This window comes from Tachyglossus aculeatus (genome assembly GCF_015852505.1).
Source record: "Tachyglossus aculeatus isolate mTacAcu1 chromosome 12 unlocalized genomic scaffold, mTacAcu1.pri SUPER_6_unloc_1, whole genome shotgun sequence".
Lineage (NCBI taxonomy): Eukaryota > Metazoa > Chordata > Mammalia > Monotremata > Tachyglossidae > Tachyglossus > Tachyglossus aculeatus.
In genome coordinates, this window is record NW_024044828.1 from 22,498,641 (window position 1) to 22,512,953 (window position 14,313).

Below are 14,313 nucleotides of genomic sequence, written 5' to 3' on the forward strand. Positions count from 1 at the left end.
ACTCAGTGAGCCGGCCGTGAGTCTGTTCCAAAGCCCGTTGGGAGGGGCATCCGCCACCCTCCCGCGGGCGGGGGGGCGGCTTCTCCTGCCCGGTCTACCCCCGCACGAGGCCCCCTTCTCTGGGAACTCACCTCCCCGCCTCTCAGGGAGGGCCCTGCTAGGGCCGCTCCTGGCCCCCGTCTCAGACCTTCCCAAGGGCTGGCCAGAGAGTGACGCATGCGCACTCCGCCCGTGGCCCCTCCGCTGAGCTTCCCACTGCCACGTGTCCAAGCGCCTCTGCGGTTCCTTATATAAGGTCCGAAAACATCCCTGCCTTTACCTTATGACGACTTCCCATGAGGTACAGTGGCGGAGCGAGATGCAAATTACGTCCGTTAGGTCGTGACGACGGTCTCCAGAGCTCCTCCCTTTTGTCCATCGGGGAGTCCTGCTTCGGCTTCCGCCCGGCCGTCTCCAGCCCTACTCCAATCAATCAATCAATCGTATTTATTGAGCGCTTACTGTGTGCAGAGCACTGTACTAAGCGCTTGGGAAGTCCATGGCGGCTCGCGGGCGGACGAGGAGTCACGGGGCCTCTCGAGGTGCGGAATATATGTTTGTACATATTTATTACTCTATTTGTTTATTTATTTTACTTGTACATATCTATTCTATTTATTTTATTTTGTTAGTATGTTTGGTTTTGTTCTCTGTCTCCCCCTTTTAGACTGTGAGCCCAATGTTGGGTAGGGACTGTCTCTAGATGTTGCCAATTTGTACTTCCCAAGCGCTTAGTACAGTGCCCTGCACATAGTAAGCGCTCAATAAATACGATTGATGATGATGAATTAGGGGGGTTCCCCACTTCCCCCGCCCGCATCCCTTCGTCCCGCCGGCTCCCCTCAACCCTCCCCTCCATTCCTTCTCACCCGTAATTCCCGCCAGCTCCCCGCTCTCCCCAACCACGCACCCCTCGCCCTGTCATAAATATTTATTTATTTATTTATTTTACTTGTACATATCTATTCTATTTATTTTATTTTGTTAGCATGTTTGGTTTTGCTCTCCGTCTCCCCCTTTTAGACTGTGAGCCCACTATTGGGTAGGGACCGTCTCTATATGTTGCCAACTTGTACTTCCCAAGCGCTTAGTACAGTGCTCTGCACACAGTAAGCGCTCAATAAATACGATTGATGATGATGATGATGCACAGCAGGCCAGTGGCTGTGAGCCCACTGTTGGGTAGGGACTGTCTCTATATGTTGCCAACTTGTACTTCCCAAGCGCTTAGTACAGTGCTCTGCACACAGTAAGCGCTCAATAAATACGATTGATTGATTGATTGGCCCCCGTCGGAGAGGGGGGTGGTGGCTCCAGCGAGCAGGAGGCGGTCCAGGCCCGGTGACGACCCAGGCCGTTTTCCCCCGACGCAGGGAGCAGGCGGCCGCAGCGCCCGGCCCGCAGGCCCCCGGAGCCGGGAAGCAGCGAGGGAGCGAATTCCACGGGCGGGATGCGCTGGGAATGGCAGGACCAAGGCGGCTCCTGGCACCTTTACCCCCCACCGCTGGACATGGACATCTCCCAAGCCTTCAGGTACGTACCCCGACCCCCTCGGCAGCTCGGCCTGAGGGCGAAGACCCAGCCCGCCCCCCTCGCTCAATCAATCAATCAATTGTATTTATTGAGCAATTACTGTGTGCAGAGCACTGTACTAAGCGCTTGGGAAGTCCAAGTTGGCAACATCTAGAGACGGTCCCTACCCAACGGTGGACTCACAGTCTAGAAGGGGGAGACAGAGAACAAAACAAACAAACAAACCTGGAGCCCTCCGCTCACTGACAGGGTGGCAGGACGAGGCCCGTAGAAGAGGAGGAAAGCCGAAATGATTTCCCTCGGCGGCGGCGTGGCCCCTCAGGCGACCCGCAGATGGTGGTCTAAGGGTGTGAGCACACCTCTGCTCATTTCTGCACATTTCACATTTCTGTTCACCTCCTCCAGGAGGCCTTCCCAGACTGAGCCCCTTCCTTCCTCTCCCCCTCGTCCCCCTCTCCATCCCCCCATCTTACCTCCTTCCCTTCTGCACAGCACCTGTATATATGTATATGTGTTTGTATATATTTATTACTCTATTTATTCTACTTGTACATATCTATTCTATTTATTTTATTTTGTTAGTATGTTTGGTTTTGTTCTCTGTCTCCCCCTTTTAGACTGTGAGCCCACTGTTGGGTAGGGACTGTCTCTATATGTTGCCAATTTGTACTTCCGAAGCGCTTAGTACAGTGCTCTGCACATAGTAAGCACTCAATAAATACAATTGATGATGATGATTTCTGCTCCCACCTCCTCCCCACGCACTCCAAGTCCCCTGCCACCTGTCCTTTCCCTTCCCCACAGCACCTGTATATATGTATATATGCCTGTACATATTTATTTCTCTATTTATTCATTTTACTTGTATGTATCTATTCTATTTATTTTATTTTGTTAGTATGTTTGGTTTTGTTCTCTGTCTCCCCCTTCTAGACTGTGAGCCCACTGTTGGGTAGGGACTGTCTCTGTCTGTTGCCAGCTTGTACTTCCCAAGCGCTTAGTACAGTGCTCTGCACACAATAAGTGCTCAATAAATACAATTGATTGATTGATTGATTTCCCGCTCCGGGCCACCCACCCTGGCCACTGCAGCTCGATTTTGTTTTTTGATTACTACCTCTCTTCCTGCTGAAAAACCCACCCTGCCTCTCCTTCCCCCCCCGCCCCCCCCACCCCGTCCAAGGAGAAGTTCGTTCGTTTTCATTCATTCAATCGTGTTTATTGAGCGCTTACTGTGTGCAGAGCACTGTACTAAGCGCTTGGGAAGCACAAGTTGGCAACATATAGAGACGGAGCCTACCCAACAGTGGGCTCACAGTCTAGAAGGGGGAGAGAGACAACAGAATAAAATAAATAGAATAGTAAGTATGTACAAGTAAAATAAATAAAGTAATAAATATGTACAAACATATCCTCTCCCCCTCGCCCCCCTCTCCATCCCACCATCTTCCCTCCTTCCCTTCCCCACAGCACCTGTATATATGTATATATGTTTGTACATATTTATTACTCTATCTATTTTACTTGTACATATACTATTTATTTTATTTTGTTAGTATGTTTGGTTTTGTTCTCTGTCTCCCCCTTTTAGACTGTGAGCCCACTGTTGGGTAGGGGCTGTCTCTATGTGTTGCCATCTTGTACTTCCCAAGCGCTTAGTACAGTGCTCTGCACACAGTAAGCGCTCAATAAATACGGTTGATTGATTGATTGATATTCAGGTGCTGTGGGGAGAAGAAGGAGGTAAGGCGGGGGGGATGAGGAGGGGGAGAGGAAGGAGGGGACTCAGTCTGGGAAGGCCTCCTGGAGGAGGTGAGCTTTCAGTAGGGCCTGGAAGGGAGGAAGAGAGCGAGCTTGGCAGATGTGCGGAGGGAGGGCATTCTGGCCCAGGGGGAGGACGTGGGCTGGGGGTCGACAGTGGAACAGGCGAGAACGAGGCACATTGAGAGGAGGTCAGCAGCAGAGGAGCGGAGGGTGCTGGCTGGGCTGCAGAAGGAAAGAAGGGAGGTGAAGTAGGGAAGTTCTGACCACGACAGCCAGAAACTGTTCCCTGAGTGTACCTGCTGCTGATGCGAGTGACGGCACCCAGCAGTCTGTCCCCGTCCCGCACTCTCTCCCTTGTGCCTTTGCACACTTTATTTTATTTCCTTGGCTCCCCTTCACTCCACAGTTCCCTCTTGGGGACTTACCTCTTCAGATAGTGGTGTTTCCTGAGCGTCTACTGTGGGCAGAGAACTGTTCTAACTCTAGCAGATATAATCTTCTGTAGAAGCAGCGTGGCCTCATGGAACGAGCAAGGGCCTGGAAGTTAGGGGACCTGGGTGCTGAACCCAGCTCTGTAAGTTGCTTACCTTGTGACCCTGGGCAAGTCATGTGCCTCAGTTTCCTCATCTGTAAAATGGGAATTATAAATACCTGTTCTCCTCCTACTTAGACTGTGACCTCATGTAGAACAGGGACTACGTCCAACCTGATTAGCTTGTATATGCCCCAGGGTTTAGGTTAGTGCTTGACACATAGTAAGTGCTTAACAAATACAATAATAATAATAATGGTAATCTGTGCCCTCAAGGAGCAAAATCTTCCTGTGTATTTGGTGAGACCCAGTGGTTTCCCTAATCCTCAGCCCTTGTAACATTTAGTCCAGGCCTGTGTGTTTCAGTTATTTCTTTCCTTCTGTTGCAAAATTCTTGTTTGAATTTTCCATGTACAGTAAACGAAACTGAAGGGACCTGTGATGGAGGACAGTAATATTTATTGAGCTCTCAATGGATGCAGTGCATCAAATGAAGCAACACAAAGAGATAGGTTCCCTGATCACAAGAAATTTGCATTCTTAATAGGGACTCCCCAAACATAAAGGTATTTACCAACAGAGTAGTCTAATCAGTAATGTGCCATTTAATAAACCAGTGCTGAGGATGGGTGTAAAAAAATGTTTAACTGCTAGTAGTGACCAGTGGGTTTGTACTGTGTGGGTGGTTGGAAATTAATCATCATCATCATCATCATCATCATCAGTCGTATTTATTGAGCGCTTACTGTGTGCAGAGCACTGTACTAAGCACTTGGGAAGTACAAGTTGGCAACATATAGAGACAGTCCCTACCCAACAGTGGGCTCACAGTCTAAACGGGGGAGACAGAGAACAAAACAAATCTGGGAGGACTTCCGGGGGAGGAGGAACTTCAGGAGAACTTTGAAGAAGAGGAGAGGTATTAGCTGATAAAAATAATAATTGTGGTATCCAAGTGCTTACTATATGCCAAGCACTGAAATAAGCAGTGGGGTATTTATAAGATAAGGTTGGACACAGTAACTGTCCCACATAGAGCTCACAGGCATTGGGCAGGTATTGAATCCCCATTTTACAGATGAGGAAACTGAGGCACAGAGAAGTTAAGTGATTTGCCCAAAGTCATACAGCAGGAGAGTGGCAGTGTCAGAATTAGAACCCAAATCTTCTGGCTCCACAGCCCATGGTCTTTCCACTAGGCTACACTGCTTCCTGATGGATGGTCTGACAGATTTGGGGAGGAAGGGAGGGCGTTCTAGGGAGTTCCTGGGGAACAGAGTGAGCAAGGAAATGGAAGTAGGAGAGCCAAAAGGGAGGTTACAATGAGAAGGTGAGCTTCGGAGAAGTGAAGAGAGAGAGCAGATAAGAAGTAGCAGGCGGAGGGAGCGCGTAGGTAAGGATGGGAAGAATTTTTTAAATTATATTTTGTTGTGTGCCTCCTATAGGCTAGGCACTGTGCTAAGCACTAAGAGTTGAAGCTGATTGCTAGAATTCTTTGTTGTGGAAAGAAATGGAAATCCAACGAAGAGTGTTAAGGAGTGGAGAGATGTGTGATATGTTTCTCCGTGTAAGTCTTTTAAGAATGTTACATTTCTCAGGAGTCCATATTGTAAGGAATTTCCCCTGTATCCATTATATCTTTATGTTTACTTCACCTTCCCCCATTAGAATATGAGCTCTTCAAGGGCAAGATACAAGGTCATTTCCTCTGACCTCTGCCCGGCTGGCTCAGTGGAGCTGCTTCCACTGTGGCCGGTGGGCTGGACTAGGCAGGACTGGGCAAGTTCTGTTCTCTTACTGACTTTGGGAATTGTATTTCAGGGCAGGAGACATTCTGGTGAACATCTCACCTGACGGGGGAGACACTAAGCTGCAAGTGGACCTGAAGAGGATGGTCCAGAGAAACGTGCAGACCGGAGTGGAGCAGCGGGTCGCCGCTGCAGTCGGAGGGCCCGGCTCCTGTGAGGGCCCAGCAGTGTCCCTGTGGGCGTGGGTGGGCCTTCCTCCTAGGGGCAGACTCCTAACTTCCCTACCCGAAGCAACAACCCCAGCCCTCAGCCTGGTAGCCAGCTAAGGCCAAGAGGGCTAAGCCTAGGTGGGATTTGACCCTTCCAGGGAATCGAGGCGTGGGCCCCAGGCCTGGTGTTGGGCATCTGGAGTTCTTTGGACTGGAGGGACACCGAGAGGCCATGAATCTCTCGTCTTCCCTCGGCCTCCTGAAGGGCGGGTTCAGGAGGGGAGATGTGTGGTACAGAGCCCCTCCCTGCTCCGACAACCTCCCCTCTCGATCCCTGTTGGCCCACAGATTATGTCTGGCAGTGGCAGGAAGAGGAGGAGTGGATCCCATACCCACCCGAAACCTGCCTGGCTCTGGAAGCAGCCCGGGAAGGAGGGGGTGGCAGCAAACCGAAGGTGGACCTAGCAGTTGGCCGCACCCGCTACAGCCTGGACCCAGACAACATGCTTCAAACCAACCGCAGGAGCGGCTTCCAGCGCCAGATGGAGCGCCGGCCCTCGGGTATGGCCCCTCCGGGGGCTGGGGGTGGGCGAAAGCAGGCCGAAGGGACCACAACCCAGTGGGCGTAGTAAGAGTGAGGGAGAAGGGAGAGATAGATTTGGGGGTTAAGTAGGGTTCCGGGGATCCAGAGAAAACTCATTTGTGTTGAGGGAGGGGAGAGGTGGACCGGGTCACGGTTTGGGTAGGCTAGGGTAAAGGCTGCCAGCTCTGTGTTTGAGCATCACCGTGAATGGAATCCTGGTCTAAACCGGGCAAAGTCAAAGTCAAAATGGACAGCCATGGCCGTGGTTCTGTAATGGACCGAGGTCCACCGTGGGCTGGACAGGGCCAGCCAGGGGTGACCAGTTATGTTGATAAGCACCTCTAGAGTAGATCCTGGTGTCTGTGTTCCCTCTTTCTCAAACTCTCCTTGGTCCATCCCCCCACCCCCACCCCCACCCCAGGTTCTCTCTGAACAAATGCTCCCTGTGACCTCCCTTCTCTGCTTTCTGTTTCCTCTTTTGCTCAGTTGCTGTGGAACTAAATGGAGCCGGCGGTTCCTGTGAAATCTCATCGGACGGGCCTCCTGTGGTCAAGAGGGCCCGTGGGTGCCAGCAGCCAAGAACGCCCGTGGATGCCAGCGGTAGGAAACAAGAGGCAGGGTCAGAAGCAGATGCAAAAGGAGATGCCAGAGAAGGAGAGAGCAATGGTGAGAGCCTCGGGAAGTGGGTTGGGGAGAAAGAGGTAGATAAGGGGTGATGAGGCTGGCATTGGCCTCCTGGGCCCCACAGAGTGCCACTCTGGAAATGGCAGCTAAGCTTAGCCCAGCAGCCACCAGGGGTATCTTCGAGCACTAGTGATGGGAACAGGTGGAGAGGGGCAACACCTTGCCCTATCCAAGTGTGGATGGGCAAGGGACAAACTGATCTGGAACCTCCAGCCGGCAGACAGGGAGTTGCCGAGGGTAGTTCACTGCGAGGTACCAGGGATGCCTGCTGACTCTGAAATGGCCAGAAGTGGCCCGTGGCCCCAGCCTGGTCAGGGTTAATCTAGGGCTGTATCATGGGCAAGATTCCTGGGCTGGGCAGATCGGGTCATGGGCCAAGGGCAGGACTGCCATGTGGGTGGTACCCTGTCAAGAGCAGCTGCTGACATGATTTTTTTTTTTTTTTTGTGTGTGTGTGTGTGTGTGTGTGTGTGTGTGTGTGCGCGCAAACGTGTACATGAGCACAGAGGCTGTGAAGACCTTGCTTCTGAAGGGGAAGGCTCCAGTGGATCCAGAGTGCACAGCCAAACTAGGCAGGGTGAGCAGTCACAGTCTTCTGACTCCTTGGGGATGCCCACTGGGGTTTCCCTTACCTCTCTCCCAAAGCTTCCGGGAATGACTCCTTACCCTGGTGAGATTCAGCCATGGGCGTGGCATCAGGCTGTAGCCGGAAGGTTCACCATCCTGGTTTTCTCACAGAACCCTCCAGGGTCATGCCTCCCCTAGTAGGACTCCCTAATAGTGTGTGGCCTCCAAAGAAATCCCCTCTGCCTAGAGCACTTCTTCATCTTCCCTTGGTTCTGAAGGGAGAAGTGGGAGCTGGGGCACTGACCATCCAGACGGGGCTAGGGGCAGGGTGCACAGAATGCAGGAAAAGGAGAGCCAGTCTATCAATCCCAGAGCTTCCCCACCACACGGCATTCTCAGGCCTGAGGCCGTAGGCTGGGGTGGCCAGGTACCGGCCAGAGCTGCTGCCAAAGCCGGGGCCCCTCAAGGAGGAGCTGGCCTAGCCAGGCTCTCGTTCCTTCCCTGTGGGTTCACGAGAACTGCAGCCCTGACTGTTCTTGGCCTTTGCTGTCTCTCTCTCTATAGGCCCATGTGTACTGTGAAGGGGACGACGTGTATGATGTCATGCTGAGCCAGGTAAGCTGAGCAGGGGGGCTGGAGGGAGCAGGAGGGTGAAAGGAGGCTGGGGCCCATCCACCCTCCTTACCACGATGCTTAACGCCTGCTGCAGGCACCCCCAGAAATCCATCTTCCCAGTACCCCAAACCATGTTTTCTCCTGTCTTCTCCCTCCCCTCCCCATTCCCCGACCCCTTTCTGCTCCCAGGACCTCTCAGCCACCTTTACTCCAGTCCTGTTTCTTGGGCAGATCCGGCTGGCTGGCCGGCCTGCCTGGGCCCCACCTCCATCTAGAGAAACCCTGCCCTTTGCCCTCTCCTCACATTGTTCTCTGCTGCAGCAATGGGCCAGGGGCCCAGGCCGCACAGACCAAAGGTGGAGGGAAGAATTTCCCGGCGGTGACCCTGGAGCCTGGGGTGGGGGACACTCTTTTCTTTGTTACAGAAACACAATGGGGGTCCCAGTCCTGGGGCCAGAGCTGGAGCTCAGGGTCTGTTCTGAAGCTCTGTGTTGGGATAAGGGTGAGAGTGGAGCCAGAAATGGATTTCCTGGGCTCCAGGGGCCCTGCAAGAGCCAGTTAGCTGCTGGCCTCATTTCCACCAGCTCCTTTGGGGTCAACACCCACTGCCCTGGGACCAGGAGCTGGGGGGGCCAGTGCACCTTCCTAGGCCCAAGGCCCCAGACCCCAAATTGGGATTGATCACCCCTTCCTGCTCTCTCGCCCTGCTGCAGACCAATCTCCAGTTCAACAACAACAAGTACTACCTCATCCAGCTGCTGGAAGACGACAGCCAAAAAATCTTCAGTGTCTGGATGAGATGGGGGCGAGGTGACAGGGGCTACCGGGAGCTGGGGAGGGCCCAGTCCAGCTCTCTGTGGGGGCTGGTTGAGAACGGAGGAACCCAGGGCTCAGGCTGGATTTTCTGAGGAGCTGGACCACCCCCACCACCTCCCTCCCCTGGAAAGGGTGGGATCTCTGCGGAGGGGGCAGGAAGAGAACTGTAGCAGGGCCCAGAGGCAGTTCACCTGAGGTGAGTCAAGGCTGACTCTGGCACCCTCCAAGTGGGTACAGGGCAGGGACTGGCCAAGCGGCACTGCAGTTAGGCTCTGGACAACCTGAGAGGGCATCGTCCCTGGCTGGTCAGCCCCCGCTCCTCTCATCCCAGACATAACCTAAGCCTGTTTCCTGCCTCTTCCAGCGGATCGAATGATGACCATTTCTAGGGGATGACCGGGGACTGCCCCTCCCCCGAGGAGGGGTGTCTCATAAGGCTGTTTCATTTCCTTTTCAGTGGGGAAGTCTGGACAGCGCTGCCTCATGGCCTGTGCCGGGGATCTCAGCAAGGCCAAGGAGATATTCCACAAGAAGTGAGTGTCCGGTTGGATAGAGCAGGGCATGGCAGGGAAGAGCTAGGCAGAGCAGCACTGGGTTGGGCAGGGCTGAACATATCCAGGCTCTCCTTTCAGCCCAGGAGTTTCCCTCTCAGTTCAACTCTGCCTTCTGCCTGTCAAGTCCACCACAGAGCTGACCACAGAATTCAAATGGATCCTGGATTGAGTGCTTTGGGTTGGGAGGTGGGGCTGGGGAAGGAGGCACAGCCTGCTGCAGCCAGGAAGAGCCAGGGGCTCTGCATATATATATAGTAGTATATATGTAGTATTTGTTAAGCACTTACTCTGTACCAGGCACTATACTAAGCACTGGGAAAGGTACAAGTTCATCAGATTGGACACAGTCCATGTCCCACAAGGGGCTCACAGATCCCCATTTTACAGATGAGGTAACTGAGGTGCAGTAAAATTAAGTGACTTGCCCAAGGTCACACAGCAAACAAGTGGCAAAGCTGGGATTAGAACCCAGGTTCTCCTGACTCCTGGACCCATGCTCTATCCACTAGGCCACACTACTTAGAGAAGCAGCGTGGCTCAGTGGAAAGGGCGCGGGCTTGGGAGTCAGAGGTCATGGGTTTGAATCCTGGCTCCGCCACTTGTCAGCAGTGTGACCTTGGACAAGCCACTTAACTTCTCCGTGCCTCAGTTACCTCATCTGTAAAATGGGGATTAAGACTGTGAGCCCCACGTGGGACAACCTGATCACCTTGTATCCCCCCCCAGCGCTTAGAACAGTGCTTTACACATAGTAAGCACTTAACAAATACCATCATTGTTATTATTATTATTATTACTTCTCTACATTGCTGGACTTGGCCCAAGGGAGGCCTCAGTCTCTTCCAGACCTGGGGGACTTGGGTAGGGAGAGGGTGGGTGCTCTGCACAAAGTAAGCGTCCAATAAATACGATTGAATGAATATGTGTGTGTGTGTGTGTGTGTGTGTGTGTGTGTGTGTGTGTAGGGGGAGGATGAGGGGATGGAAGGAGGGGAGAGAGCGCTCTTTGGCAGGGAATTCTGTGTTACTAGGGATAGAGCCCAGAAACCAAAGGGAGTGTCTTTATTAGTATTCTGGAATGCCGGGAGGGGCTGTGGGTAAAGTATGTGTGAAATGCTGAGCTAGAAAAGGGTGAGGCAGGAGGGGGCCCGGAAGGAGGTGCCTCATCCCCTGAGGCCTGGTCCCCACCCCACCCCCGAGGCCACTGTCCCCTGAGGCCACTGTCCTGGGGCTCTGCAGGTTTCTTGACAAGACAAAGAACCACTGGGAGGACCGGAGCTGCTTTCAGAAGGTCGCGGGCAAATACGATCTGCTTCAGACAGACTACACCAGCCAAAGCCAGGTCTGGCTGCTGTGGGAACTTGGGACTAGCTCTTCCAAACCATGGTGGCCAGGCAGGAGGGACCCTGGAGCAGAGGGAGATGAGCTGGAAGGATAAGGACGAGTAGGGTGTTGGGTTTCCTGGAGCTCACGGGGGTCTCCCTCTGCATCAGGGCCTAGAGGAACTCCCCACACCCACACCCCGGCCCCTGCCAGAGTCGCAGCTGGACCCCCGTGTGCAGGCATTGCTCAGGCTGATCTGCAACGTGCAGGCCATGGAGGAGATGGTGGTGGAGATGAAATACGACACCAAGAAGGCCCCGCTGGGTATGGCCCCCTCCCAGCCCTGCCCTTTCCCCCGGTCCCCATACCTGCTCTGACTCTGTGGCTCTGGACGGGGCTTTCCTGAATAGGGGGGGCAGGGGTGAGTGCCCAGATAGGGTGTGCCTACCTATGTACACTATTCTCCACTCGGGCTGCCCACAGGGAAGCTGACAGTGGCACAGATCCGGGCAGGATACGAATCCCTGAAGAAGATTGAAGCCTGTATCCAAGCCAGGATGGGTGGGCGTGCCCTTGTGGAGGCGTGCAATGAGTTCTACACCAAGATCCCACACGACTTCGGGTGAGGACAGGGCCCAGTTCCTTTGGCCTTTTACTGTCAGTCTTGTCCTCCAGGCCTCGGGGATGGGTGGGGGACTGCCCATGGGGTGTGCTCATCAGGGCATCTGTAATGCTGGGAGAGGGCATAATGTCCATGTTCTCTGGTCCCTGCTACTGGAACGCCGGGAGCCTCCCGCCTCTTCTGCTTTGGGTATGTCCTGCCCCCGTCGCCCCCATCTCTGAGCCAGGGCACTCCAGAAGGCACAGAGCTGCTTCCTGCTTGCTTCCCTCTCTGCCCCCTGCCTTTCCACCTGTCCTCCTGCCCACACTCTCACTGGGCATCTCAAAGAGGCTTCTGCTGTTGTTTGTGCCCTTAGAGGCCAGCCTGGGGCTTTCTGTGGGCCTGCCGTGACCTTTGCTGCTTGATACCGTGGCTCGGCCCAAAATCTAGAGCCCACCAGCCCTAACTTGGTGCTCATCCCTGACCCCCCTCCCACTGCACCCTGGGATCCTGATCAGCTGGGCCAGCCCCCTGCCTCTGGCAAAGGAAAAAAGTTCTACAACCACCTTGCCTGTACCAGCTACTTCACCAGGAGAGCCTGCCTCAAGTCTAACCAGCTGCAGTGTGTCACCATATCTTCCCATACCACACTGTCCCTCAAGCCTGCCCTTCTCCAAGCTAAAATTGTGATTCCTGTTCCCAGTCCTTTCACCCCTGGGCTCACTCACTCTGTGTCCCCCACTTTCCCCCCTCTTACCGGGCCCCCAAATCTGGTGGCACCTTCTGCAGGCTCCGCCCCCCACCACTCATCCGGACAGAGGCAGAGCTGAGTGCCAAAGTGCAGCTCTTGGAGGTGAGGGGGCCAAGGAGGCTGGGGGGGAGGGAGCAGCAGGGACCGGGCACCCTCACACCCCGGCACTGTCCGAGCCCAGCTGTGGTGCTTGTGGTTCCATCCAGGCCTTGGGAGACATTGAAATTGCCATCAAGCTGGTAAAATCAGAACAGGATAGCCTGGAGCACCCCCTGGACCAGCACTATCGCAACCTGCACTGTGCCCTGCGCCCGCTGGACCACTCCTGCCATGAGTTCAAGGTGAGGGGCTGTCAGGGCCACCCTGGGGGAGACCGGAATAGAGGGGCCGGGAGCTGAGCCCAGTTCACCGCCTCCCGCCTCTTGCCCAGGTCATCTCCCAGTATTTGCAGTCTACACACGCGCCCACGCACAATGACTACACCATGACCTTGCTGGAGGTCTTCGAGGTGGAGAAGGAGGGTGAGACAATGGCCTTCAGGGAAGAACTGAGCAACAGGTACGGTCTTGGGTCGGAGAGGAGGGAAGAGCTGGGGGCGCTGAGCAGGGCTCCTGGGCCCGGCTGGCCCCCATTCTAATGACCCCTGGGCTTCCTTCAGGATGCTGCTGTGGCATGGCTCCCGGCTGGGCAACTGGGCAGGGATCCTGAGCCAGGGGCTCCGCATTGCCCCACCCGAGGCTCCCATCACAGGCTACATGGTGAGTGGCGGGGCATGGAAGTGCAAGTCTCCTTGCCAGGAGGCCTGGGGGCCCAGACTGAGAATCCCACAAGTGGGGTGAACTGAGAAGCAGCGTTGCTCAGTGGAAAGAGCATGGGCTTTGGAGTCAGAGGTCATGGGTCATGGGCTCTGCCAATTGTCAGCTGTGACTTCGGGCAAGTCACTCTGCCAATTGTCAGCTGTGACTTCAGCCAAGTCACTTAACTTCTCTGTGCCTCAGTAAAAATGGGGATTAAGACTGTGAGCCCCCTGTGGGACAACCTGATCACCCTGTAATCTCCCCAGGGCTTAGAACAGTGCTTTGCACATAGTAAGCACTTAATAAATGCCATCATCATTATTATTATTATTATTAACTAAAGGGTGAGCTCCCCATCCCCCAGTCTGGCCTGTGGGCAAGAGTCCCTGCCTCTCCCTGGGTTCCCCAGCCCTCCAAGAGCGCCCTTGGCTTGCTCCTGCCCCGGGAGGCACGAGGCTAGGACTGCAGTGGCATTACCCCTGGGACTCGGGGGAGTGAAGGTTGGGGGGTACCTGGATGCTAGTGCCTGAGCCTGAGTCTGTGCCCATGCCAGTTTGGGAAAGGCATCTACTTTGCCGATATGTCTTCCAAGAGTGCCAACTACTGCTTCGCCTCCCGCCTCCATGACACAGGACTGCTGCTGCTGGCAGAGGTGAGGAGGGCGGCAGGGGTGGGGGGCTAGGGACCAGGGAGGGGCCCCAGTGCCAGCTCTTTTCATCCTGCAGGTGGCCCTGGGGGAGTGGAATGAGCTGCTGGAAGCCAACCCTGAGGCCCAGGGGCTGCTGCAGGGGCGGCACAGCACCAAGGGGCTCGGCAGGAAGGCCCCCGAGCCCAGCCGCTGCATCTCTCTGTGAGTACCGATTGGCCACTCTGCCCGTCAGGGGCTGGTTGGGGAGGCAGGACCCGGGAGAGGCACTGACGTCTCCCTCCCTGGCAGGAATGGAGCGGCCGTGCCACTGGGACCGCCGGCTGACACGGGGGTGCAGAATCCCCAAGGCTACACCCTTAACTACAATGAGTTCGTCGTCTACGACCCCAGCCAGGTCCGCATGCGATATCTTCTCCAGGTCCACTTCAGCTTCACCCAGCTCTGGTGAGACCAGAAGCTACGCAGGGACAGGCAGGTGTTCCTTCGATTTTTATTCTCCTGAGCGCTCAGTACAGTGCTGTGCCCCCAGGAAGTTCTCAATAAAGGCTA

At 54.7% G+C, this 14,313-nt stretch overlaps 1 protein-coding gene across 1 annotated transcript; it reads left to right on the forward strand.

The window, feature by feature from the left end:
* The first annotated feature begins 473 nt into the window (after positions 1 to 473).
* PARP2 (poly(ADP-ribose) polymerase 2) lies at positions 474 to 14,145 on the forward strand. Its single transcript, XM_038741012.1, is given in 20 exon segments — positions 474 to 581; positions 1,413 to 1,572; positions 5,690 to 5,829; positions 6,174 to 6,386; positions 6,895 to 7,074; positions 7,599 to 7,669; positions 8,224 to 8,274; positions 8,988 to 9,084; positions 9,548 to 9,623; positions 10,883 to 10,985; positions 11,137 to 11,290; positions 11,450 to 11,588; positions 12,357 to 12,420; positions 12,525 to 12,659; positions 12,749 to 12,876; positions 12,977 to 13,076; positions 13,669 to 13,701; positions 13,703 to 13,767; positions 13,841 to 13,965; positions 14,053 to 14,145. Coding segments are annotated over 20 exon segments (2,079 nt in total). The 5' UTR covers positions 474 to 538; the 3' UTR covers positions 14,055 to 14,145.
* Positions 14,146 to 14,313: the final 168 nt, after the last annotated feature.